At 36.9% G+C, this 26,822-nt stretch overlaps 1 protein-coding gene across 22 annotated transcripts in view; it reads left to right on the top strand.

Moving 5' to 3' along the window:
• sm (heterogeneous nuclear ribonucleoprotein L) overlaps positions 1–26,822 on the top strand; it is a 215,972-nt gene that overhangs the window by 128,272 nt on the left and 60,878 nt on the right. For 8 of the 22 annotated variants that reach the window (XM_089470386.1, XM_089470385.1, XM_089470384.1 and 5 more), the window contains 2 exons: positions 3,212–3,394; positions 3,472–3,550. In XM_089470386.1, the coding sequence (XP_089326512.1) occupies positions 3,212–3,394; positions 3,472–3,550 (262 nt within the window). Of the gene's footprint in view, positions 1–3,211; positions 3,395–3,471; positions 3,551–14,281; positions 15,150–17,349; positions 17,422–26,822 lie in introns of those variants that run through there. The other 14 variants (XM_089470390.1, XM_089470394.1, XM_089470389.1 and 11 more) reach the window with 6 other exon arrangements.

Below are 26,822 nucleotides of genomic sequence, written 5' to 3'. Positions count from 1 at the left end.
CAGCTTATTCACTGAATGAATGTGTGAGTGCATGAATGAATGAATGAACGAATAGATGGCGCGTGCTGCTTTCTGATATGCTAAAAGCTGAAAGGCTGACCGTCTCAAGTTGTATATGTATTGTCCTAGTGGACAAGGGCGTGATTATGTTATCATGGTAGTCAACGTCAGTTTTGTAATTTGAGTGTATGTACGGCACTCTCATTGTTCGCTGGTAATTGGATAGGATTAAATATGACTCAAGTGTAGTCACAGCTGAGTATATGCGTGCGTGTGTGTGTGCGAGTGTGCCCAGATACGCTAATTAATGCAAAGCAATTTTCCACTGCCATGGCAAACACTTCAAAAGCCAAAGAAGATTTGAAAACCAAGCAATCGAGCATTGCATTAATTTCTAATACATACAAAAGAGAGAGAGAGAGAGAGAGAGAGAGGGTATAGAGAGCATAGGCTAAGCATAATAATTGATTTGTTTATTCATAAATTGACTTTAAAATTTTTCTGTTTTCATCAATAACTTGTTTATGCTGTGGGATCTGCTTCTAGCCAACTGGCAGTGCAACAAATTAAAAGTAATCCTTGCTAACGGGCAGAAACCGCCCTAAGTCCTGCCTTTTAATCTTCATTTTGTGCTAAGCCAACCACACACAAAAAAGAGAGAAGAAAAACGAAAAGCATAAAGCAAATTCTTTAGGCTGGCTCTTCTTATAAGCCACTTAATCAAGCCTCCATTCGCAACGCCCAGCCATTCTTTGTGCTGTCAATTACTGCCGGCCCCGCCCCAAATCGTCCTTTTCGTGCTGTTGATTGGAAAATCTGTGCAAACATTTTCAACAAGAGCGCCAAATTTGTTGTGCCCGACTTATCGATGAATTTCATGAATAACAAAATATATTTAGCCTCAGCGCTCTCGACAAGATTTATGCGCCGCCTGAAAGACAATGAGAGAGCGAATCCACTTCTGGGCCCCATTCCCCAGGAGGAAAACTTCTACAAATTGAACATTTAACCCATTAGGGGGAGAAACATCCTGGTTGCCTTGTAAATATTTTGTGCTCTTAAATGAATAAATAGGCACGCAACGAAATGAGACGAAGACGAACATTTTGCAGCTTAAATTTAGCATAAATTTCCATGCCAAAAGCAACTCATTATAATTTGCCATCAATTCAGAAATACATATATATATATATAAATTAAGATATATATGTATGTACGTAGGCATAAATATATATTTATGGTATTATGTCTTAAGACACGTCGCGCTGCCTGGCGGCTGCTTGGAAAACTCATTAACGTAATTTTCGAAAATTTATAAATGTTAATTGGAAAATGTACTTTCGGCTGTGTTCTGTCTGAAAATTCTTTCGCACTTGGCCCTAGACAATAACTGCTTATTAAATTATGCTAATGAGTTTTACCAGCGCCAACTGTCAGTGAAAATGCCAACAATTTTTCGGGTCTAGGCTAGCGGGCCGACCGAGCCAGGCAAACTGTAAACCAACCAAACGAAAAATTCCAATTATCGGGCCAAAAAAGAAAAGCACGCAACAAAGCAGTTAACTACAGATGCCAGAGAACTTTAAATGTGCTGCTATTATTATTTTATTTATCATAAAATGAGAAAAACAAAAGCGGATGAAGATTAAATATTCTTGAAAATTAATTTACCGGGCTTAACAATACGATGAAAAGTTTTCGACAATATTTTCCGCTCAATGTTTTGTTGTTGCATTTATTCTGTAAGGCATTCGTGAAGCTATAAAACGAAAATTTGACTTACAGCACAGATTGTTGATAAGATTTATTTAATTTCAATAGTTTACAAATATAAATATATATATGCAATTTTATATGTGAGATATAAAGTGAAGTATAATATTTTATAATATTTTTTAGAGTACAAATATATAGAATATTCTATACAATTTTACCTGGTTTCTTAGGACTCTGCAAGTGCCTCTCACATTTTTCTTGAAGAGCGGCAATTGATGAAATAGATTTATAAAGAGATTGAGGTCATTCCATCAGTTTTATCTTGATTCCTTATATACGTATGCATTCGGCTCGGCTCGAATCGTGCTCAGCCAAGGCTCGTATGAGTAGAGAGCAGCTATTGTTCGATTAGAGCCGATGCTCGTGTGCCGATAGCTCTGGATATGCTTTAAATATACTCTCCACATATAGCAAAAGACAGTACGAATAGCGCTTGCTCATGATTAGCAGTAACCTAAGATTATAATTAATTCTGGTTTAAATACTGCAGCTCTGGGTGTATCGATAGGTTAAAATATTACCATTTGATGGGAGCGAACAGCAAGACATAATTGTTGCTTGCTGGTGCTTAAAATAAATTGTGAAAAATAAATATTATAATCTACGTAGCGGAACAATGTTTTTATTTTATGTTTGAGACTATATATATTTCTCACAATTTTGTTTACACTGCAAAAAACTAAGGAACCTTTGTATGGAAAATATTTATGCTAGTGCAGCTGCTTTAACTACTGCTTAATAACGCTTTATATCACAAATCTTTGCTGTTCCGATCCATAACAAAACACTTATATCTCGATTTACCAGCTTTTCATGGCTTAATAAAAAATGGTTCAAATGCTTCGTTATAATAATTCCTTTAGCTCAGAAACAATCAAAAAGAGATTAGCTTATAAAACGCCGGAGACAAAATTCCTTTAAATCTCAAAAGCTGTGTGTTTTCCAGCCTAGAAAATTAGCATTTTTGAACCGTTGCGGAGTGCCATGTTATTTGCAGCTCGACTGAGAATTGTTTCTACTGAAATGTCAGTCAGACTGTATATGTCAATGTGTGTCTGTGTGTGTGTGTGTGGTAGAGACTGCAGCCATTTTTTGCAGTTGTCATTGCTGTTGCTGTTGCTGTTGCTTTTGTGTCTGCTGCATGGTGCTTGTTTATTAATTAGTCAGAGGACAGTGCGGGAGGTTGCTGCGGGGGGTTAGGGCAGAAAACTCGTTGGCAGCTTTTTGGCCTGTTTTTGCTTTGTTTGGTTCTCTTTTTTGTGTGTTTTCCATTTTTTTTTTTTTTTTTCGGGGTCGGGTTGTATGGCCGGCCTGCATATGACAGTTGGGACTGCCAGCGGCAGAGGCTTTCAATTTGATGTTAACTCTCGACTGGCTTCAATCTCAATTTTAATTTCGTTTCGTTTCTCTCTCTCTCTCGTTTTGTCTCTTGCAGGATGTCTTGCATAAAATTTGCAATCCACATGGCCAAGTGCTGCGCATTGTCATCTTCAAAAAGAACGGCGTTCAGGCCATGGTTGAATTTGATAGCCTCGATGCGGCTACACGTGCACGCGAGAATCTCAATGGAGCCGACATCTATGCCGGATGCTGCACTCTTAAAATTGATTTTGCCAAGGTGAGTTACCCGAATGATCCAATCATATTCATATATATATATATGTATGCTATATCAAAATGTGTCCACTTTTATAGCCGGAGAAATTGAATGTTTATAAGAATGAGACAGACACCAGCTGGGACTATACCCTGAGCACAGGTGAGATTCAACCAAGTGCGTTCACATTTTTTACTACTATTTCTTACTAGTTTATAAGAGTACCTATGCACCTCACAGAGAATACTATATATATATAAATACTTATAAATATATATATCGATATATCATGACTACACTAAACAACATTTCGCATATTCTCATAATCCACACTGATTACACGCACACGCCCACTCTCTCAAACACATGAAGAGGAAGACACACACATACACACACTTGCTTTTTATTGCCCACATGTGGAGAGAGTTGCGTAAATATATATATATGTATATACATATACACCTCACAGAGATATATATATATATCATCATATATGTATATATACATAACTCTGTTTGGCCAATTAGTTGGCCAAGTCTTTATTTTTCTTTTTTTTTTTTTTAAATTATCTTTTAGGTGAAATGTTAAACTTTTGTAAACATTTTCAATTGCCAAACACATTCACAACATTTTTATTAACATTAAAATTTATTTAGAGATTAAACTTTGCCACTCGAGTGCTGAAATTTATAAATAACATATCAAAATGTCGAGAGTGACGAGGCGTCTACGTAATTTGATTACGATTTGCACAATGAATTAAATGTATTAATAGATCAGGCTATGCAATTTAATTAAATCTACTTTTTTTTTTTTTTTTGTTTTTTTTTTTTTTTTGTTATATAAATATTTAAATTTGACACGAGCTGTAAAATATTCAACCAACATTAAAATTAATTTATTGTAATTGATTTATTATATTCTGTTGTTATATATATATATTTTTTTTTTTTATATTTCTTGTCTGTTTATTGCAATTTTTGAATTTTGTATTTGTATATTTTTATATATTTTTTGCATAAATATTTAATAATTTGCCGACGTTGCGCATACGTAATAATTAATGTTTAGCTGAACATTTTCGCACTTTGCCCCGCGAGCGTCTGGAAAGTGAAACCCACACAGTATGCGCTACGTCACGTATACGTAATATTCATATGAAATTTAATTTGAAAAACTTTGCTCTCTCGAATCTGTTGAACTGATTTTCCACCTTACCTGTCGTATGCTTGATATATCAAACAATAAACTATCTCACACACACACACACACACAGAATTCTATGAAACTGCGTACCCTTATCACGGGCGCTCTTGACGTATACGTAATGTGAATAGCAGCATGGTTTACCTGACGTATGCCTGATATGTTAGGATAATATTGCAAAGTTGCTGCAGTCCTTTGTGTCTGCCAGAGAATTTATTTCATGTTTTCTTTTAATAGTCTAGATAGACACAATATTTTCACATGCTCTTGTCTGCCCCTAAAGTTTCGTCTGTGTTTGTTGATCTCTTTAACGGACTGGCTTTAAAGCCTTTTTGACTGCCTTAGCGCCTGTCACACAGGTCATGCAAAAGGCGCCGTGTCGCAGCTCTAATTGCCACAGCCGAGAGCTTCTAGCGCACAACAACATCAAACATTAATGCTACTCAAGAGCGCACGAGCATCGTCAAAGTTAGCAAAGCAACAGGAACAGCTACAGCCGACGCCCAACGTCCCTGTCATAATATTGGCCACATCAAATGAAAGCTACAGCAGCAGCAGCACCTGGCACCGACATCGGCACCTCCGTCCTGCCCACCTTTTCCGTTCGCGTTGTCCACATTCAACACGCTGCGGCACATGTCTCGCTTTATGACAGTCGACAAAGTTGCGCGCGTTAAATGCCATTTTTAATTTTTATATTTCACTTTGAATAAAAATGAAATTAAACGTTCGTTGTTGTTGTAGCTGTTGCTTGCCTGCACCGGCCTGTTGTCTGTTGTCTGTGTGTTGTCGCAGACAGCGAGGCGGCAACGTTGTCGTGCAATTTGCCCGAACTTCAAAAGGCCGACAAACTGCAGAAAATCTGCCATTCGCGCGACATACAGCACTTCCCAGCCATGCTGCTCCCCGCTTCCTGCTGCTGCTGCTGCCGCTGCTGCTGCAACATTGCAAATGTCAACAGCAACAACAACAACACCAACATCCACTGGCTGGAATGGCCAAAGCCACAATAACTCAGACGATGCAGCCACACGGAGTGTGCCCACTGTCATATTTTGCTACTTTTTGTTGCTGGACAAACTTTTTTTGTGTTTGTTGGTTTTTTGTTTTTGTTTTTTGGCTGTGGCATGTGCCTTGCATTCAGCTATTTGTTGCTGTCTGTCGTTGCTCTTCCTCTTCTGGTTGTTTGCACTGCATTTGCATGCCGCGTCAGCAGCAGGTGGAGGTGTGCGTGCCTCTGGTGTCTGTCTGTTGCATTGCACTTAGGCCTGCCCAGTCCAGCGTCGCCCACATCGCTCGCTCAGTTTGCTTTTGCCAAGTCCAGTTGCCATCAATGAATGCCAAAATGAATGAACTTGGCGGCAGCCGGCAGTCGGACGACCAGCCAGCAGCATCTGGTACCACATTATGTGGGCGTGTAAATTAGAACCGGACACAGGCACAAAGAGAGACAGACAGAGATAGAGTGAGAGAGAGTGGGCATCTCACATAATGAACATGCCACAATGATATGTGGCCAGAGGCGCATGGCGCCGCATCTCTGTTTAACTTCTCTTCTCTTGCTCATTGTCCGTGTGTGTGGCTGTAAATGTTGTTTGCTGCTGCTGCGCTTCTCTTCATTGCCAATTTGTAATGGATAGTTTCATTGCATAACGCTGTTTGCTTATCTTTGAGATTTATTCGATATTTATTGGATTTATAATACGAAAAGTTTGTAATTATTAGTTGAGTTATTTGAAGTACTTCAGTACTCAAATTAGCATTGCATTTTGTGAGAGTTTTCCAATTGGGAATATTTCAAGAACATGTTTCAAAATTTACTAGAGTTGAAATGGTCTTTTCTGTAAACAAAATCCATAAAAAATAAAATGAAATGAATAAAAAAACAAAAAATAAGAAAACTAATTTATTCATCTCTTTATAGTCAAATTGAAAAAAAAAAAAAAAATCCTAATCCCATTTCCTTTCTTGGCTCTATTAAATATTTAGAGCATAAACTACTTTGGGTGTCATGTTCAACTATTTGTTCTAAATTCGTAAATAGTTTTAAGAGAGATATTTTTATCTGGTAAAAACTTTGTTTTTTTTTTTTTATTTCATTTCATTTTCATTTAATTTTTTCTAAATAAAATATCAATAAGAAGTTAAAAATATATACATATTTTTAGGGCTTTACCTTAATAAATTGTTAAATGCGAAGAAATTTGGCTAGGCAAATGATGTTAAGCTGTTTATATATTTAAAATAATTTGTAGATTTAGCACAAAACAAGATATTTAAGTTTACTACTATTTTAATATTTAAATCTAAAGCGATTAGCTTCAATATCCAGGAACTTGCTTTCTTACTACAAATTAAATATTCATAAAAAAGAAATAGCTTCGGCTGTCGTGTTTAACAATTATTCGTTATGCATTTGCAATTAGCTGCAACTAATCTATATTTATAAAGTGAAAAATTTGCTTTCAATATTTTCTTAAATTATGCAGGAGACTTAAGAGAGACCGCCGCCTCCGGAGGCGGCTGTTGTCCATTCATTTGCTAATAGAATGCAAATCAATAGCAATTTCTGCTCCAAGTGAGCTTTCGCTTGCAGTTTGACGTTTAATGTAAAGCAGCAGCAGCAGCAGCAGCAGCAGCAGCAGCGCCCCCCACTGACCTTCGACCTTATATGACAGGCATTATAAACTGGTCTGCGCTGGGTCTGGCCAATCAATAGAATTCATTAAAAATGCTGCTGTTGCTGGTGACAGGGGGCACGCCCACAGCTGACGCACAGCCATAAATTGTGCATGACTGGCAACAATAATAGACAGAAAGAAGTTAAATGGACGAGACAAAACAAAGGCGATAACAAGTTAAATATCAAGTGAAAACTGCCAACAAAAACATTTGCATAGGGCCCAGGGCAGATGGGGTCTAAGCGCGGATGGAGCAGAGAGTGCCTTCTGCAATCGATTTAGAAGACGTACTGAAGTTGTTTTTAAACACCGTTTACTGTAGTTAACCCACAAAAAAAAAAAAAAAAAAAACCTCAAAAGCAAATAGCCCCAGAAACTAACCGCAATATATATATATATATCTATATGCTAACTTTATAAACTCTAGTGTTAAAAAAAGAAAAAAATACAAAACAAACAGAATTTGTGTAGTATTTGCATTTGCCAAGCGTCAGGGTCGCCTCTGGCTAACCAAGCTGACAGACAGACAGACATATATATATATATATATATATATGTATATACTGAGGGCTGACTTTCTCTAGGGGGCTTTTTCGCCTGCATATTTACGAGTGGCTTGTGTCTGCACAGCGAGTCACTTCACGTGCAATTTTATCTATGCGCGCGGTTGGCGTTTTGTTAATTTTCCACTCATTTTCCATGGCATCCTAGCTGCGGTTTTCACCCCGCCCGCCTTTTGGCTGCTTCCGCTTCCGTTCTGCAGTCAGACTTATTCTTGTGTTTTCTTTCCCTTTTTTTTTGAATTTCTTTTTATTTAGATAGATTCTTATGCTCATCGCATTTGGGGCATGCTTCGTGCTGTCACGCGATGTGTTTTTACGTTTTGCTTCTTTGTGGGCGAACAGTTCGCTCTTTATTTGACAGCAAATTGTTTTTGTGTTTTTTTTTTTTTCAAGTCGATGAGTTGCTTGAGTTCCGTTTTATTTTTCCTCTTACTACCGTTGTTAGCCAAGGACGTTCGATTTTTAGTGCCACTTGACAAACCGACGAATATACGTGCAGCTAGTTCACGTATACGTAATGTCTAGCTACGTATACGTAATGCAGTTTTGCACTCGGCTCTTTAAGTAACAGTTGCAATTGGACTCCAAGTTGGCTACGCTTTTGGCTTATTACAGAGATACGCTTAGTGCAAGGCTAATATGACTGCAAATTGGACTTTCTTTAGCTGGAATTACTATATATATAGTTGCTAGGAATTGTTTTTAGCAGTGGAAGCTGAAGGTTAGTGATAAATTTGTTTGCATGCCAGCTGCCAAGTAGGGCTTCCATATAAATCCTTAGGCAAACTTTGTCAGGGCTAAATTCGTGATAGCAACATTTGTTTATTTCGCTCTGTTGTCGTTAAATTTTGCCCGCATATCCATAACTTAATTATATTTATATTTTTATATGCATATGCTTATAATACATTGAAGGCCCCACCACCGAGTAGCAACCACAGCCCCTATTGTTATGCGATCAATCACTTTAATACAAATATGGCCACAGTAAACATTTAGTCCGGAAAACTCATAACAGCTGACACAAGCGCCATTTTCTGCTGCTATTATCGTATCAGCTAACAAAAGCAGACCAGAAAAAAACAAAATACAAACAACAAAACAGAAAAATATAACTGAATGCCATCCCCCAAAAACTATGCTATAATTAACCACAAAAACTGGCAGCAGCGACCTCAGCGCCCTTTGCCTTCGGTGTTTTGTACGAGACCACAACACAGAGAAAAACCTGCATTGTAATGGATGTCATTATTTATTTATGAATGCATGACAATAACAATAACAATGTGGCGTAATAAAGCAGCCTAGACTGGGCGTGATAATAGACGAGCAACAGATACCCTGTAAAATATAAATATATTTATATATTATATATGACTATATTACAATAAGAGAGCAGCTCAAACTCTTTATCTCTCTCTCTCTCTCTCTCTACATACCCTCTGTCAGTCCTTAGTTACAGGGTATATTAGGTACCACAAAGACACGATATAGCTGCAAAAATTACAATCAAAAAATAACCAACACATTAAAATAACAATCAAAATGCCAAAAGTCATCAAAAACAGAAACAGAAAAGTGAAAAAAAAAAAACAAAAAAAAAAAAACACAAGAATGCCAGCACGAAACACATTTAAAAGTCGCATAACAGAACAATTTGAATACTGAGAAGCGCAGAGAGGGCAGCTGACATAAAACATGACAAAACTACTTTACGTTTATGATTAAATCATGCCTGACGGAAAGCCAGACCGTAGAGCTCAGCGACGGATGGAATGCAAAAGGTGTTCTCAGTTTTATGATGTGACTAGCAGGCGATGGCACACACAACTATCGAATTAAATGAGCATAAATAATTCATATGGGACAACACACACACACACACCAGCACAGACACACACATACACACACAGACATGCGAATGGCCATGTATGCAAATGACAATGACAACCCTAATGCGTTGCGTTGGCAACTCTGTCTGTGTGAGTTAGGTTATGTGTGTGTGTGTGAGCGCCTGTGATTTCAATTATTACGCAAAGCATTCAACTGAAGGGATGTCTGTAATGTGAGGCAGTGCTGATACCCTGTAATGCGGTAAATGGGGTCAAATGTGCTGAAAAGGAAGCACTAAATAATACATACATGTATTCCTTATTTGAATTTTATCCCATAATGTCGTATTTCTCCCCTCATTTTCTCTGCTGAGCATCTTCTAGTCTTGCTGCAACCCTTGGCAAGTAAATTGTAAACAGCCATTAATCATATTCTTTCCTGCATAAAAACCCATTCAGCATTGATCAAACTTTCCAAGTTACTCGAGTCACTGCCTTTTCAATGTGCTCCCATTACTGGGTATCTTCTTGGCATTGCACTCCTTGAGTTCAGCCAGCGCCACTTGTTATTTATTTAAATTGGAATCGAAGCATGGTGGTAAAAAGGAAAAAGAAACATGTTCGTTATTTCATCTGGCCCGACTGGCTGCTTATCCTAAATCAACATTTGTTTGCCCGATCCGTTGCCATAGTCATGGCCATGTCCATGTCCTGCAGGGCTTCAGCCACGCGTCCCCCACGCCCTCGCCCCTCCTCTCCCAGCATGGCAGATATTCCCAAGGCTCTTCACTGTTTCTTAGGCACTTTATTTTTATGACACGACAATTTCTGGGTGTAAGTGTATGTGGATGTGGATGTGAGTGTGTGTGTGGGTGTAGCAGTCCTTCAGCCTGGCTGGTTGCTGATTATTTTCGTTTTATCTAGAGCCTTGCGCTATTTTGGATCCTCAATTTGTTTTTAGTGGCACATTCGCCCAGCCATATGCTGACTCCCACTCCACTCTCCCCCACGCCTTACCCACATATAATGCAACGTAATTATAACGGTTTATTTTTCAGCGTAGCTTAGTTTATGTCAAGCGGCAAACTTCGTGTAATCAGTGTGAATAATTTGCTTTTATACCCTCTCAGATATGGGCATTTTATTTGCTTTCGGCCATAATGGCTGGGGCAGGAGGCGGGGTCTACCAAACGAAGCCAGCTCACAACATTTTCGCCATGATATTCTGTCTGGTATAATTGTTGCGGACTGCCTTTTCATATGGCCCACGCATAGGCGTCAACTTTAGCATTTAGATCCAATTAAATTGGTTTTTATGACCATCCCTTTACCCCCATATAATATCAGATTTGCTATTTGTGGGTGTGTGGGGGACAACTTTTCGGCTTTGCGAATGACACTTTAGTGCCCAGTGAATACATTTTGGGGACACACGTTCGTCCTCCGTCGATGGCTCGTGGGTTGACCATCGTCTAATCTGGTTACATGCTTTTTGTTTTACCCAAACCTAATGTGGCGCATCAAAAGTGCTGTCAACTCTTGAGGTTGTCACCCATCATTAGGCTAAATTGAACAGATGGCTGGATTTAAAATCAGCGATGCAAATACTCAAATGTTTATCTTAAAACTTTTATTGATTGATTGCACAAGTTTTCCTTTAGTAAAGACTTAGAATTCATCTCCACTGAGTTGGATTATCTAATGAAGATTGATTGATTAGACAATTTGTTAGTATGTACTTGGCACTAATCTTAGTCAGTTTGCATATTCATTTTGACAGTATTCAATTAAAATGTGTTGAATGGCTGACTGCTCAGAACAGAGCTCAATTAGTTGGCATAGGTGATTGAAGAGTGTTCAATCTTTATATAGATGGCTAGCTATGAGGTATTATGATTGATCAAAATAAAATTCACTCTGAGTTTGAATTTTTTAGTTAATCTGGATTTTACCTACCATACATCATGATTGATTCAATGAAAATGAGTGGAATCTACTAACGCAAATATCGAGTAAATATCTTCAGATTTATGAATGAGAAAACTCACAGATATATCCAAACTGATTGAATGATTGATTTATTGAAGCACCCTATTCCACTATTATATAAATAAAAAGATGATAAACTAAATAACTAACAATCTTTCATATTTAGCAATATAATGTCATCTGACATGATTGACTGATTGATTGATTGATTGATAGATTGGTTGATTGATTGATTGATTAGGTCCTCTTGTACAAAAATACATATTAAACCTCCAACACTTGTATGATAAACTCTTATACAATACAAATCAATCCTGACTGGGATATATTTCTTTGGCTTGATCTATTTTATGTTTCTACCGGCTTTACTAACCAAACTCAAACCCAACCCAGCCTCACATACTCATCACACAGCATCATTCAGTTACACACACACACATACACAGCTTTACACAAGAACCACACACAAAACCTAAAAGTGATTTTCTAGCTATAAAATCTTTAAACTTAAGCTTAGTTTAGCTCTTTATAAGCGAAATATACTCCTTACAAAACTTTGACAAAGAAACGTATCAATACATTGTTTTTCTTCCAATTAAATGCATAAATATTTTTTGTTCGATTTGTGAGAAAAAAATTTCATATTTTATTCACATGGTAAATATTTTTATATAAATACATATAATATTAAACTATAATAAAAAGAAATTAACTATTAGTGAAAACAAATGCAAAAAGATGAAACTCTATCAAATGCAGCTACGACTACTTCAACGTTCAAATTTTTATCCTGTCGACACGAAAATTCTCTCTCTCTCTCTATCATTTAACAACAAGAACAACAAGCACAAGCAGTTCAAGCCAGCAACAACTACAACAACAACATGCAACACACAAAAAACAAAACAACAACACAGCGCCTACTAAAACCAACAACAACAACAAAAACAATTAACCCGAAAAAAAAACTCTTTCGAGAATAAAACTGAAAATTCAAAAAGAAAAGAAAAAAACCTAAGGAAATATCTTCACTTGCTACTACTAAAAATTATTGAACACACTGTATTATATTACAAAAACAACATAAAATACAACATCAACAGATACAAAGAAACATTGTGTATTATATGTCAAAGTACCACAACATCAACAACAACAACATCAAGCCAGCAACAACAACAAGCAACAGCGCCAAAAAAAAAAAAAATAAAGAATTTTTATAAGCAAGCGCAGCAGCAAATTGAGTGCAGTAAACCACAAGAACAGCTACAACAACAACAACAACAACAAAATTCAGTCCAATCTTAAACAAGAACAACAACAAGTACAACAATAACAACCAGCTTTTTGATCGCACTGTACAAAAAAATATATTAAATTTAAAAACAAAATCTGCGCGCTGAAACTCAAACTTTACTAACTAATTTTAATTGCTAATTTATTTATGATTTTTGTTTGTATATTCATGATTTTATTTGATTTTATATTTCTTTTATTTTCACGGCAGTGTTTTTAAAGGTAATAACAACAATAACAACAACAACTACTACTACTACTACTACAACAACAACAACAACAGTTACTATCACAATAATAATCTAAAGAAAGAAATAATAAAAACAGCACACGGATCCAAAACCCAAACCTCGATTTAGCTAGCATATATAACAATCAAAATGCGTTGCCATAGCTCGCACCCAGCCCCCGCCCCCGCCCTTACTAAAGCCTGCCCGCCTGCCTGAACAAACAACAAACGCCCAAACCAAACCAAACGCCCGCCCGCCTGCCTGTCTGCTATCCAACAAAACTTAACTTACTTCTTTACCTTAACCTCAAAAGCAACAGAAAATGCCGAAATACTAAAAATACTATTAAAAGAAAAATACTAATACTACTATTGTTCTGTTTGTTGTGTGTGTGTAGAAGTTCCAGAACAGAATGAAACCCAAAGCAAAAACAAAAGTATTTTAAGTATATATTCCAACAACAACAACTACAATTACTACTACTACTACTACTACTACTCCAACTACTACAACAACAGCTACAACAACAACAGTTATGCAACTAAAAAATCAAATATATGAATGCACCAAAACTTAAGCAAAAGTACAACAAAATATTTATATATATTCAATTTTATGCAATCTATACAAAAATTCAAAAACCAACCACGAAGTTTGCAAGCAAAGTATATGTATATATACATATAGAGCTATATGTTTATATATGTATATGTATGTATGAAAACTCTATATCTGGGCAGGACTAAGCATCACAACAACAACAACAAAACGCAAAAAAACTCGCAGACAAGATACAAAAAATAAAAATAAAATCAAATAATAATAATAATGTTGCAAGCAATCAGTATATGCCTACTCACTACAGTCTCTATATAGTCTCTCTTTCTTTCTCTCTCTCTCTCTCTTTCTCACAATCACGAAAAAAATACCAAATACCCAACACTATTCTACTATCTATCTCTATCTCGCTTGTGTTTGTCTGTGTGCAGGGATGCATGGCACGGGCAGCGACGCAGCAGATGCAGCAGCCGCAGCAGCGCTAAAATTGTTGTTGTTGATGGACAAGATCATCATCATGATATAATACAGATGATCTGTTTGATGTTAATGATGATCGTGATGATCGTGTGATCGTGTTAACAGCGCGGGATCGGATTATGGATACGCACATGGATAACATAATAACGACTGCGAGAGCTACTACAACAGCGACTATGGCCAGTAGAGCTAATGCGACTACAGCTGCTGCTACAGTCCCGATTCGCTAGTCGCTATAGAGCGTACAATTTGAACAGATCCTTGAAATGTTTGGGGCGGTGTATGTACGCTGACAAGTTTTTGAATTTTTTGCATAAAACTGAGATAAATGAGATAACTGAATCGATTTATCGATCTGTCTATCGTTATCGGAAGAAAAATGTTGCCAATTGTGGTTGTTGCTGTGCCTGATGTTGCAAATCCGACGAGTCGAAGCTAACCGAGAGAATACAAAAAAGAAAATTAAATCATAAAATATAAAACATAATGAAATAATAATTCAAATATAATTTAGTTTTGGAATTATTTACCCATATAAATATAGATTTATATATACATATATATATAAAACTTATATATATTATATAATTTTTGTTCTGTATTTCATGCCATGAACCACAAATTTTCCAAGCTTCAAATTTTATTTAATTTGTCAAAAGTTAACAAAAAATCAAAACATTTATCATTGGGATCTGTTCAAAGTTATGTAACTATATAGCTCTATATGATCGAATTTTTGGGGCGTGTAGAGAAGTTGTATGTGGCGGTTGGCCCATTGGTTTTCGTCGATCGACAAAGTAGTTTCTGACGGTTCTCAAAAAGAAAAGTATTTTAATCATATATATATAAATATATAAATTGTGCACCGTTCTTTGGAGAGAGACCGCGACGTCGACTAACGTTGCGTATTATCACACACACACACAGCGACTGTGACGGAGGTGAGTCAGTTGAAGCACTCTATACTAAATATAACTACCTACCAAATACCAAATATCATAGTTTGTAAGTGCAAAATCAACGTAAGATAGCCCCTACCTATCGAAACGTGTAGAGCAGCACCTAAAATTGTAAGTGTTTGTGTATATTCCAATACACTAAACTTTATGGAACTTTACAAAAATGCATCTGAGGAAATATATTAATAATCAAAAGCCTCTCAGGCTTTTCTTTATGGATAATATCTTAGATAATCTCAGAATAATAATTTGCTTTCTGTCTGCAAAGTATCTTGAAATATTTTTTTATCGAAACAGTCTTTTTTACATCTTATGTTCATAAGTAGTAAACATAAAAAAAAAAAAAAAAAAAAAAAAAAAAAAAAATAGATATTTTGTCAATTTATGAATTTGAAACAAAAAGATTTCCAGCAATTTTTATGAACTCTATTTCAAGATTTTTTACTTTTGATAGATTCAAGTAAATTCAAATATTTAGCTTAAATTTGGGAGACAAAACTCATATGATTATAAATCAGAATCTATATTCAATTATGCCAATATGTTGAAAAGAACTTCAAGATCTTAGCTCATATATCCATAAGCCATGATTGATTGCATAATATGAACAATTCTTTATAGTTTTTCAATTTTAAGTTTCGTAGACAATCGATTTCTGCTGACTTTGTGGTTCATGGTTAGATTACATTATTTGTGAGATCTTTTTCAGTAAAGTTAGCTTTTATCGATATCCATAAATCTTTAGTGTGTTTGCTCCGCTGTCAGCGCAATTGTCGCCTTTAAAGTCGCTAATATTCGTACTCAATGCAAGACATTAGCCCACTTAGCCATAAAAGTCGATTTCAGTAAAAACACAAAATAATTGCACATGAAAATTAAGTTTTTCTATTTGTTGTTTGCATTTGTAGAACAGGTTCTCATTGTGGACCCGGCCAAAACGAGCTACAGAAAAAAATTTCAAGCTAAAACAAAAAATAAAAGCAAATGGCAAAAATTGGGGTCGCAGTCGCGATTTTGTTGGTCAGGTGGCCCTGAAACTCAGGTGTGTGGAGCGTGTGAGCGTAGTTGGAAAATCGAAGGCAAATGTTGCAGCAGCTGCGGTTCAATAAATGGTCGATAGATGTCGCCTTATCGAATTTCCCTTCTTTATCTAATTGTCGTTCTTGAACTTTGCTCATCAATTTGATTGACAGTCCTGTTGTCGTTGATTTGGCTAATAAACCGCTAAACTATTGTCTGCGACTCGCATAATTTCGCTAAATATGTGTTGGCTGTCATAAATTATTGTTATATAAGCATTTGTGCCGTGTTTCAAATTCAATGCGACGCGTTGCCCACAATTTGTTGATGTTGTTGTTGTTGCTATGGTTATTGTTGTTGTTGTTTACTGACCTGCCCCAAAAAAACTCAAATGAAATTAGTTGCCTACACGTTGTGTCAAGTTCTTCTACATATATATACTTGTATATATATATTTGTAGTATATATCTTTTTCTTTTTATCTCTTTCTTTATCATAAAAAAATATAAAAGCAAAAAGAGCTAAAAATGATTCATTGACATGCAAAAACACAGTGAATAACACAAAAGCAGCAGCTGAACCGGGCGAACGACCTGCCAGATTTTATATATATATATACACATATATATTCATTGCAGACTTTCTCATGCTCATGATCTGGTCAATCTCCCTCTCCCTCTCTTTCACTGTCTGGGTGTATCTGTTGTGTCCCTCTCTTGCTCTCCCGTTCGGCTTAAGTGCAGTTGTTAAAATGCGTCGACTTGAATACGTGTTGAATATACATATGTTTTTGTGATGTTATTCCCGGGTTGGAACACAGTTAACCTACATTTTGTTTGATATTTTTCTGTTTGATTACCCATTGTTTCGTTTGTTTGTTACTCAACTCTTTTAACAGTTCAACAGAACAACAACAAACACACGCTCAAACAGTCTCTATTAGTTAGCTATTAGTGTAAAACAATAAGAATATACGATGCTCAGACACAGATACACCACAACAAAACTCTATCCAACTCAATTCAATTCAACTCAACTCAACTCAAATCAGCTACCAACAATGCAAACCCAACAACAATTCCAACAACCAACAAATTCAACAAATTTGTGGAAACATTTATCACGCGCAAATTGTTTGCCATTTGCTCTTATCTCATTTCAGTTAAGGAGATTGGAAATGGTCGCTCGCCATTACTGCAGGAGCCTCTTTACGGTACACGACCTCAGCCCTACAGTGAGTAGAAGGCGCCTATTCATTTGTAGTTTCTGTTTAGCTGACAAATGTTGTACCCTTCGTTTTTTTCTTTTTCTTAAATAACTTCCCCCAAAAAAGAAAACAAATATTAAATCAATTTGTATTCCCAATGCCTTCTCCCATTTTTAAACCCATAAACTGCATATGGTGTGTGAGGCTGTGTCAATTTTTATAATTTATTTGCGTTTCTAACCAGTTCGTTTTGGAATTTATTTAGTTATTTAGGCTTTAGCATCGGCTATTGAGGTAGGTGAAGTTACATTTCATAATGTTGTTGAACGTTGTTGCTTTTAGTATTTGGTTAGGTGAGTCTAATCTGATTCTCTGGGCTGTAATTACTTGCAAACAGTATTTAATTACTTCAGTAATTACAATTGACTCAGGAAATTCAAACTGAGCTACTACTGTTCTAGTTACTAATAACTATGCGTTCAATTACAGCTTTAATTACATATATTGTTTGAATAAGTAATTGTATTCGATTTAAGTAATTACCGCATGATTTTAAATATTTTTAACTGAACTAGAGTCTTCTAACAATGTCGAATTCGTCAATTATAAGTAATTCAAATATTACAACTTCTTCCTTTGTCCTATGTTGACAATTACTTAGGTAATTATGTCTGCTAATGGTAATTACTTTAGTATTTATATCTTGTGCCTTGCATTTGTGCAACCATTTGTAGAATGTCGGACGTCTTTGCCTGAACTTTTGTTGCTGACATTTATGTCTTGGGCTCTGCCCACATCTTTTCTTGAAGTAGTTCACATGCCATTTGGCAAATTGTCTACATAAATTCATTAGTATGTCAAATACAGCGCACATTCGGTCTCTTGGAGTGAACTCTTCTCAGACTTTTTCTCAATTTCTTGCGTTTACCAGGTAAACTTTTCTAATTGTTGGCACTTGAGCGTGTCTTGCGCAAGGAGCCCTCATAAAATTGCAATCATTACATTTTGTATGAACCTTCACTTTGTGCTTCGAGGAAGTTTTTCTTCTTCTTTGCCTGTGACATGAGCGCAATTAAAGAAAATTAAGAGCTAACAACAAATATTGTTAATTAACTGGGCCAAAAGTAAAACTGGAAATGTTGTAAATCAACATTGGCAGAGCATTCGACCGACTCGATTTGAGTGCAGGCCCTTCAAGCAGTTGCAAAATAATCAAACCACAGTCCACAGATAATCGAAGTGCACACGTTTTATAGAGGTCCTTAAACGTGACAATATACTCGGCGCTATGCTATGCTGTGGTGAAAGTGCTCTAGGCCAGCGGACGCTTGGCAAAGTTCAGATTTCATTCGCATTGCTCGAGTCTTTGGTATTTACCGATTGGCTTGCGACGACGAAAATTGTGTCAAACGCAAAGACCTGGCTAAAGGAAATGCCAAAGCCCCAATGCAAAGGAAACACATTCCAGTTAGAGCAAGAGGGAGAAGCCGTAAAGAGTGTGGGAGATAGAGAGAGAGGGAAGGAAAGAGGAAGGAATAGTGTGGTTGGTGCCTTTAGAAAGAGCGTGCTTGATTGCTGGGAACATGTGTATTAATTTTCCCATTGACTTTGCGGCCTGCCATAACACCGCCGCCCCACGCTCACGCCCACGCCCACTAATTTTCGTTTCAATGGGGTGGTAATCGATTTGCTGCAACAGCAGGAGCAGCAGGAGCAGCTTTACGTGTGAAGCACAAAATTAATTGATTTTTTATGGGCCAAGCACTTCGAATTCAATTGCATTCGAGATGATTGTGAAATTTTGTGGCTTTCGTGTCATTGCGGTCAGTCCGAAAAATGCCAAGCACAGCTTTCGGGACTGCTAAATGATCTATCATCAAGTTGATTAAATGAACTCGTAGCAGCTGCAAATTGCTAAATTACTAGATACATACTCTGCAAGACCTATATCCAAAGCCTGATTTATCTGCATATTCTTATCTAAATTTATAGTTTTTTTTTTTACTTGACTTTTCTATCAATTTTAATTGCTTTCCTAACTTTCTCATAGATAAAACTCAATTAAAATTAAGTTTTAAACGGATTTAAGCTAGCTTCAGCTATCAAGTGAATTGAATGCTTAAAAATACAATAAAAATCGCTTGTAATTCCTAAAAGGTTCAAGTCAAAGTTGTCTTAATAGCCTCTCAGAAGTTCTATTCTCACGCCACACTTTATGCGAGTTTCACTCATTTAATTAGCTTAAAGTTCTTAATATTCAGGAACTTGTTATTCCCCACGCCCATATTTATTAGCCCAGCTAATTGGACTATATATATTGAACTTAACCAAAACAAAAACAAAAATCCACTCGAAAGTTGAGCTGAGGTTCATTTGGCAAGGCCATGAGATAGAAAGAATAACCAGGCAGCGCCTCGAGGCCGCACCTAGTTACAACTTTTGCATTATCTAAAAATCGCAAAACTATAAACTAGGCAGGCAACCGCACCACGCCCTCCGGTCCTGCATACCTCCCTCCCTCCCCTTTTCAGAAAACTTATGTAAGCTGCCTCGAGGCGCAACATGGTGTGGTGCGCTTTTGGCTCATAATTCCGAGTCGAGCATTTTCCTTAGCCTTGATATTTTAATTTGTGCGTAAATAAAATTTTAAGCATTGCTTTGCTTTTGCATTAGCCAAGTGAAAAGTTTTTAGCCATGACTTGTTGTTGTTGTTGCTGCTGTTGCTGTTTGTGCTTTGGGGACAGCAGCAGCCGAGCAACTCTTGATGTAAAAGATTAAGCAGAAATCCGTCTCTGACTGCCGCTCGGCTGCTGCTTTTAATTGCATTCGAGGCAAAAGTTGAAACCAAGTTCTGCTTTCAATTAGAGATGAGACGGGGAAGGGGCCGGAACGGGGCCAACTTGTGGGTCATATCTATGGGTTAGTATCTGTATCTATATACGCTTTTGTAGTTGTATCTTACATAGCAGCGCTCCCCTATGTCAAGTATTTGCTCTGAACATATCTCTCACTCCGTTTATTTGTTGTTGTTTATTTCTTGTCTTCGCTCTGCTCTGCGGGGAATTGCGCAAAAGTTGGGGGGTTTTCGTCTTCTTTTTTTGCCTTGTTATTTCACTTGTTTTTCTTGATTTTCCGATAAAAGTTTTCGCAAGCAAATTTGCTTCAATGCTCGTTGTGTGTGATAATTGGCCGTGGCCACGCCTCCTTTGACCATTGTATTTGATTTTGATGTCCAGGTCAAATGTTTTCTCCTCTATTTTTCTCTGCTGTCGACTTTAGCGTCAAATTCAATTGATTTTACTTTCCGAAGTTTTTGGCAAATTCCATTGAATACCTGCGGCTTCTTGTTGTTGCCGTTAGTTTAGCTACACTTCAATTTTCTGTCTGGTTGGCTTGCATGCTTTTGGCTTAAATGTTTGAGGTTTACAATTTGGGTATAGTTTTTCCGGTTAACAAGTGTGGGTTTTCTTTTTTTTTCTCTTAGGTTTTGTTGCTTACAAAAGTGAAGCATGTTAGATATATATACTTTAATTGCTTATCGGGAAAAGCAAATACGTAAATTGAATTTGTTGTAGCGAAAGTGTTGTGCAAACAAGATGTTTTTATATCAAATACATTTTAAGCTTACACAAAGAGCGCAGCAAGGGAGAGACAGAGAGAGAGAGAGAGAGAGAGAGAGAGAGCGAGACAGAGTATGCACATGCGGCTGCTATGATTGACCAAGCAAATGCCCAACAGATTTATTTTAATTAATCGAATAAAAACTAACTAACTTTGCTAAACTAAAAAGAGCATTTTATTTTATATATATATATGTACTGCAATAGTTTTAATATTGACACAGAAAAATTCTTAAATAAATGATATGATTAAAATCTAAGGATAAAAAGTTTCATCATTAAGCTTTTCACACCTTGCATTCATTCAGCACAGTTTGATAACTGTTTTGCACTGTTATATTTTCCTTGCTTCTTTCTTAATTTTCTTTGGCCTTTCGCCTTGACTGACTCTATGCATATTTAATATTTTCTTAAGCTCCACTTTTATTGCCCTGTTGCTGCAGCTAGCGCCCACGCTCACGCCCACACCGACGCCCATTCCCACGCCTAATCAAGAAAATAATAATATCAAGTTCGGGTCTCAGTTGCACTTATGACAATGCAGCCAAGTCAGATTGTGCTTGGGCATGGCAGATGCCTTCAGCCCGAGGATTTCACTCGTCAAATGGAATTCTTTGGGGAGCTTTGTTTGGCCCGACTGTGCTGCTTGGCCTAATAAGCATCCTTGGGGAAATTATGATGAGCAGAATTCAATTTCGTGTTTAATTTGGCAGTGAATCCGTTCCTTTGTGCACCCACTGCTCAGAGTGCTCACAGTGCTCTGAGTGGTTGGGTCCACGTCTTCTAAAACTTGCTAGAGTTTTCCTTTATTCTGCTTGCACAAGTTGTTTTCCTCTCTTTTTATTTTTTGGCAATTTTATTGCGGCTCTTTGTTTAGGCGAATGTTTTCTTATTCGTTTTTTTTTCCTGTTTCAGTTCTTTGCATCTCTTCAAATAATTTCGCTCTTTTGCCACGACTTCAAAATGCAAATCTGCTTTGCATTTGTTTTTCCTATATACCCCTCCTCCCTTCTTCTTCTTCTTCGTTTTTTATTACTCAAATAAATTTCAATATAGTACTTATTATACGGTGCTGCATTTGTTGGCTTTTTGGCCTCGCCGTTAACCACAATGAAAAGTATTTTTTAATTTCACCACAAAGTTTTCTTTATATAAAAATCTTCTTCTTTTGGTTGGTTGTTGTTGTTGGTGTTTTGTTGATTCTTGCAAATGAAATGCTAAAGTGATTTTTATTAAAAGTTTCACATTTTGTTTAAATTTTTGTCTTTTTTTTTTTTTTAATAAAAAAAAGTTTACTTTTTAATCTGCTTGCTGTTACTTTACATTTTGCGGTTTCACTTTGCAAAAGGCTAATTAAATTTAAATTGTTGTTTTTTGTGGAATTCCATTACTTTTATATATTATATATATTTTACATTTAATATGCGAAAAGTTGGCCAGAAGTTAATTAGACTGCATTAAAATGCAGACTGAAAGAGAACATCAGACTATATTCGCTTTCTCTGGAATTTGTTCCTTTGGCCCCGCATAGTATGCTACGCACAAAGTGAATAATACCTTGCCGCTCTGGGCCCAGTTGGTTGGCCTCCAACGCAATTTCAATTGCAATTCATTAACATTAACATATTTATGGCCTGTGTCGACGCTTGGGCTTTGTTTGCTGCGTGCCTAATCAAAAATGCCAAGCAATTGCTGTCTCGTCTCGTCCTATCTCTCTTTTTCTCTCTCTCACTCACTCTCTCCTATCTCTCTGTATCGCTCGTACAGCAGCAATCATTCACACCTTTTTAGCTGCAACTGTCAACGTTTCCTTGCCACACCTCAGCTGCTCTCTGACCCCTCCCTCCGTCTCCTCCAGCTGCCTTTGTGTAGGTTGTGGCTCCCCAGGGCTCCAACGGCAACAACGCGTTAGGGCTGCAAAACCCTACAGACTCAATGGGCCGCAGCGAAAATTGTTCGTTCTCTGAATGGGCTCGCAAATCCCAGCCTGTAAAAACAAAATGGCCAACAGACTCACTCGGCCCATGCCGGATGCTGACGAATGTGGTGGGAGGAGTGGGTGGAGTGGGCTGGTCGTGGTGCTGCTTGGAGAGTGCGGATGGCGACATCACATTGTGCCACTTTTTACAGTTGTTTCCGCCGCAGTCGGAAATGTTTTTAATTTTAATGCAAGTGCTGCTGCATGAGTTTTTCATTTCTATTTTGTTTTAGACTTATGCGATTACTTCTATATGCTTAAAAAAAGCCAGCTTGAGTGTCGGACAAATCGTTGAGGTATTAGTGGGGCTTACTCTTTGCTCTCTTTAAAGTGGGCTCTGAAGTGAGCTAGGCTAGATATTGAAAGGACTTGACTGATTGGAATGTAATAAAATCAAAGTGGGGTTGGAATAAAATTAATATTATATAACAAATAAAATATAGGAAAATAGAAAATTAAATACATTATAACAATACTAATAAATAAATGAAAATATATCATAGATTAAAAATTTAATATATTTGTAATGGATAAACTGAGAGAAGAAATTGATGTATTTATTTTTATTTTATTTTTTTCTTGTAATTATTATATTAATCAAAAATTTTTTTTAAATTTTAAAATTTAAAATAGGTTTTTTTTTTTAGTTTAACAAATTTTTTAAATAATTATTTATTAAATTATAAAAATATTTTTATTTATATAATGTAATACAGATATATTATAAATTAAATTTCAAACTCAACTCAATAAAAAAATCTGATTTAATAAAAGCAGAAAGAATCTAACTAAATATGAAACACAGAATTTATTAAATTATTAAATATTTGACTTAGAAATCTGTGTGATAAATATGAAATTCCGTAAATAACTAAATGGAAATGCAGATTAAGGAAATAAATTCCAAGTGGCGTCAATACAAATGTTATAAATATTTGCTTTAAGTTGCAAAGTTATTATACTCATATAAAATGGAGAAAATTTTATAGAATTTGTACATTTTGATTGAAATGTTGCGCCTGATTATGAAACATGTTGAACTTTTATTTTTTCCATTTTCCATTTCGATTTGAGCGCCTTATCAAAAATGCAGCAACATGAAATGCAATTCTCAAGTTTGAATTGTGTGTCATATATTTTGTTACTGCTGCTGCTGCTGTTGCTTCTGCTTCTGCTTCTGCTTCTGGTGATGGTGTAACTGCAACTGCAACAGCAACTGATGCTGCTGGCGGTACCACTGATGCTGGTGTTGCTGCTGCTCCTGCTGCCTTTGTTGTTACAGCTGCCAAAGAAACTTTTATGAGAAATTGAACGTCAAGTCAGAGTTGTCTCGTGGTCGTCGTCGTCTCTTCTACATTTCCATTTCCACAATGCCACGCTCCACTGTTACTGCTGCTGCTGCTGCTGTGTTTTGCATTATTGGCAAGCCATAACAGCCTTGCGGCATTGCATTTGAAAGTTATCAGCCAAAAAAGAAATGGAAGCAAAACTAGTAAAGAACTAGAAATATGGATGAAGAAATTGTTTCATTTTATTTCATATTTTTTTCTGTGTTAAGGCAGCAGATGTTGCAATTCACAATGCGTATACCCTATAAGAATCCAAAGCGTCCCTGCTGAGACTTAACAAATTTGATGGCAAGCAATGTATTTGGAATACGTTTCACAACGAGGGTACAATCTGGGTTTACTCTCTTGATTGTTTGGCTCTTGTGGCAGAGCAAAAAAAGTTACTTACTTGTGCTCGATTTCAGTTTGCTGAGTGTTTTCCAATTGCCATGCTGCGGGCGTTCGATGGTCGGTGGGCGTGGCTGTCATACCTCAAATGCTTGTTGTCAAGTTTCTCAACTGCCATATCCGATGATATGTTCTCGTTATTCTCTGTGTGCTATGTGTGTTTTAGTGTGTGTTAGTGTACGTGTGTAGCTGCCATCAGCAAATCATATTTTTTTTTGTTTTGTTTTTTTAGGGCATTTTATTGCAAAATATTGGCAACAGTTGTTGCCGCCTCTGCCACATTGTTAGCAGCAACAGCAGCAGCAGCAGAGGCGCTTTGTCAGGCTCAGCTGCTTCATCTTTCATTGTTGTACACAGCCGATAATAATTTTGCTTTATTATTTTCTTCATTTTTGTGTGTTGGGAAGCCCTTTGTTATTGCATCAGCGATAATTGGCGCATTTTGGCACTTGCAGCTTTTGGTGGCTTTTGTATCTCGAGTTGAGATCTTCATTGCTGACAAGCGGCCATTTTGCTATATATACATACATATGTATATCTATGTAGACATTTGTTGGCCTTTTTTTTGGAAAAAGAGATATACGTATGTATTGTTGGCCAATTCGATTCATATCATCATCATCATCATCGTTATCGTTATCGTTGCTCGTCCATCGTTATGTTGTCCATGCTGGCTGGGCATTGTGTTAAGTGCGTGTAATTGAGTGCGACTTCCAGTGGCATTGATGCCCCTTGAACAGTTGATTGAGTGCCTACAGTTGAGCTGACAGATGGACGATGACGACGACGACGACGACGACAAGTAGCCACAGCCAGTTGAGTTTTCTGATTGACCAAACAATATACATAAATGTCAATGTGTCCTTTAGTTTTCTCTCCACACTATGAAAGCAATGGAAAGTTTTGACTTTGATATAATTCGTCAGATTAACAGTGTAAGGTTTGTAACTAATTTGTACAGTTAAACAAACTTGACGGAAAGGCTAGGCATAATTGCCATAGTTTATAGTTTTTTAAAAAGTGTTTTAGGATATAGACTTGAGGAATGATTCCCAGAAGTGCTATAGCTATGTTTATTCAAGCCGACTAGCTTGATGATTTTAAATTCTTTGTTAACGTTTTACTGGCTACATATGTTTTTAGTCTATGTTCATTATAAGTCAAATTTGCATGTTTAAGCACGCCTGCGAACTCTATTTATGCAATTTCTCTCATTGCCATGTTCGTAAACGTTTTACTGGCTGTTAATGTGATCACTCACTTTACGGTGTGCAATTAATGCATAAATGACCTTTAAAAGGCACTTATAGTACGCAGCTTTGCTGCCCTATGCAATGCTATTCCCCAACTGCTACAGTTATCATTTTCTCCCCTTTTCTCTGTGCCCTTCACGTGGCTTTTTCCCTTTACATTTTCCAGCTGCCTTGGGGTAATATTAAATCCCAAAATGCTGGGCCCCGAGCAATCACTTGCAAAACTTTTCGCATGCTTTTGCTCCCATACCACTTGTCTGCGCTTAAAGATGCATGCGACATAAATTGGCGTTGCCACATCGCTTACGACTCGCAACGAGAGAGAGGCAGTGAAGGAGAGAGAGAGAGAGAGAGAGAGAGAGAGTGCGAGAGAGACGGAGGCAGTTGACAGTTGTTACTGCAGCGGACATTGTGCAACTGTCATCGGCGCTTGTCAGCCCAACAAACCATTTAATTTCGACGACAATTTTAGTGGCTGACAAGCCAGAAAAAACAAGAGCAAAAAGACAGTCTAACCCCGCTATCGCTACCCCAGCGGCTACTTTTGATGATTGTTACTGTTGCGCAATATGCAAACTGTTTAACGGTTGACGTTGGGAAAATCCGTCTGTAACTGTAACAAAAGACAAACACAATGCCGGATGGCCAGGAAATTAAATTAGCTGGGAAACTGCGAACAACGCGAACTGCAGCTGAAATAGCGAGAAAAAAACTAAACGCATTCAAGTCAAGATAGTTACCGTTGTCCTAAAAACAAAGTGCTGTAATTTATAGCGTTTAAATACCCTGTAAACATAGAAATGAGTATTTGGAATGTGCAGATTTATTTATATTTATATTT

Source organism: Drosophila arizonae, chromosome 5, assembly GCF_054131065.1.
Source record: "Drosophila arizonae isolate 15081-1271.41 chromosome 5, UAZ_ARI_1.0, whole genome shotgun sequence".
Taxonomy (NCBI): Eukaryota; Metazoa; Arthropoda; class Insecta; order Diptera; family Drosophilidae; genus Drosophila; species Drosophila arizonae.
Note: the sequence above shows the minus strand (reverse complement) of the source record. Positions and strands in the feature narration are given on the sequence as shown.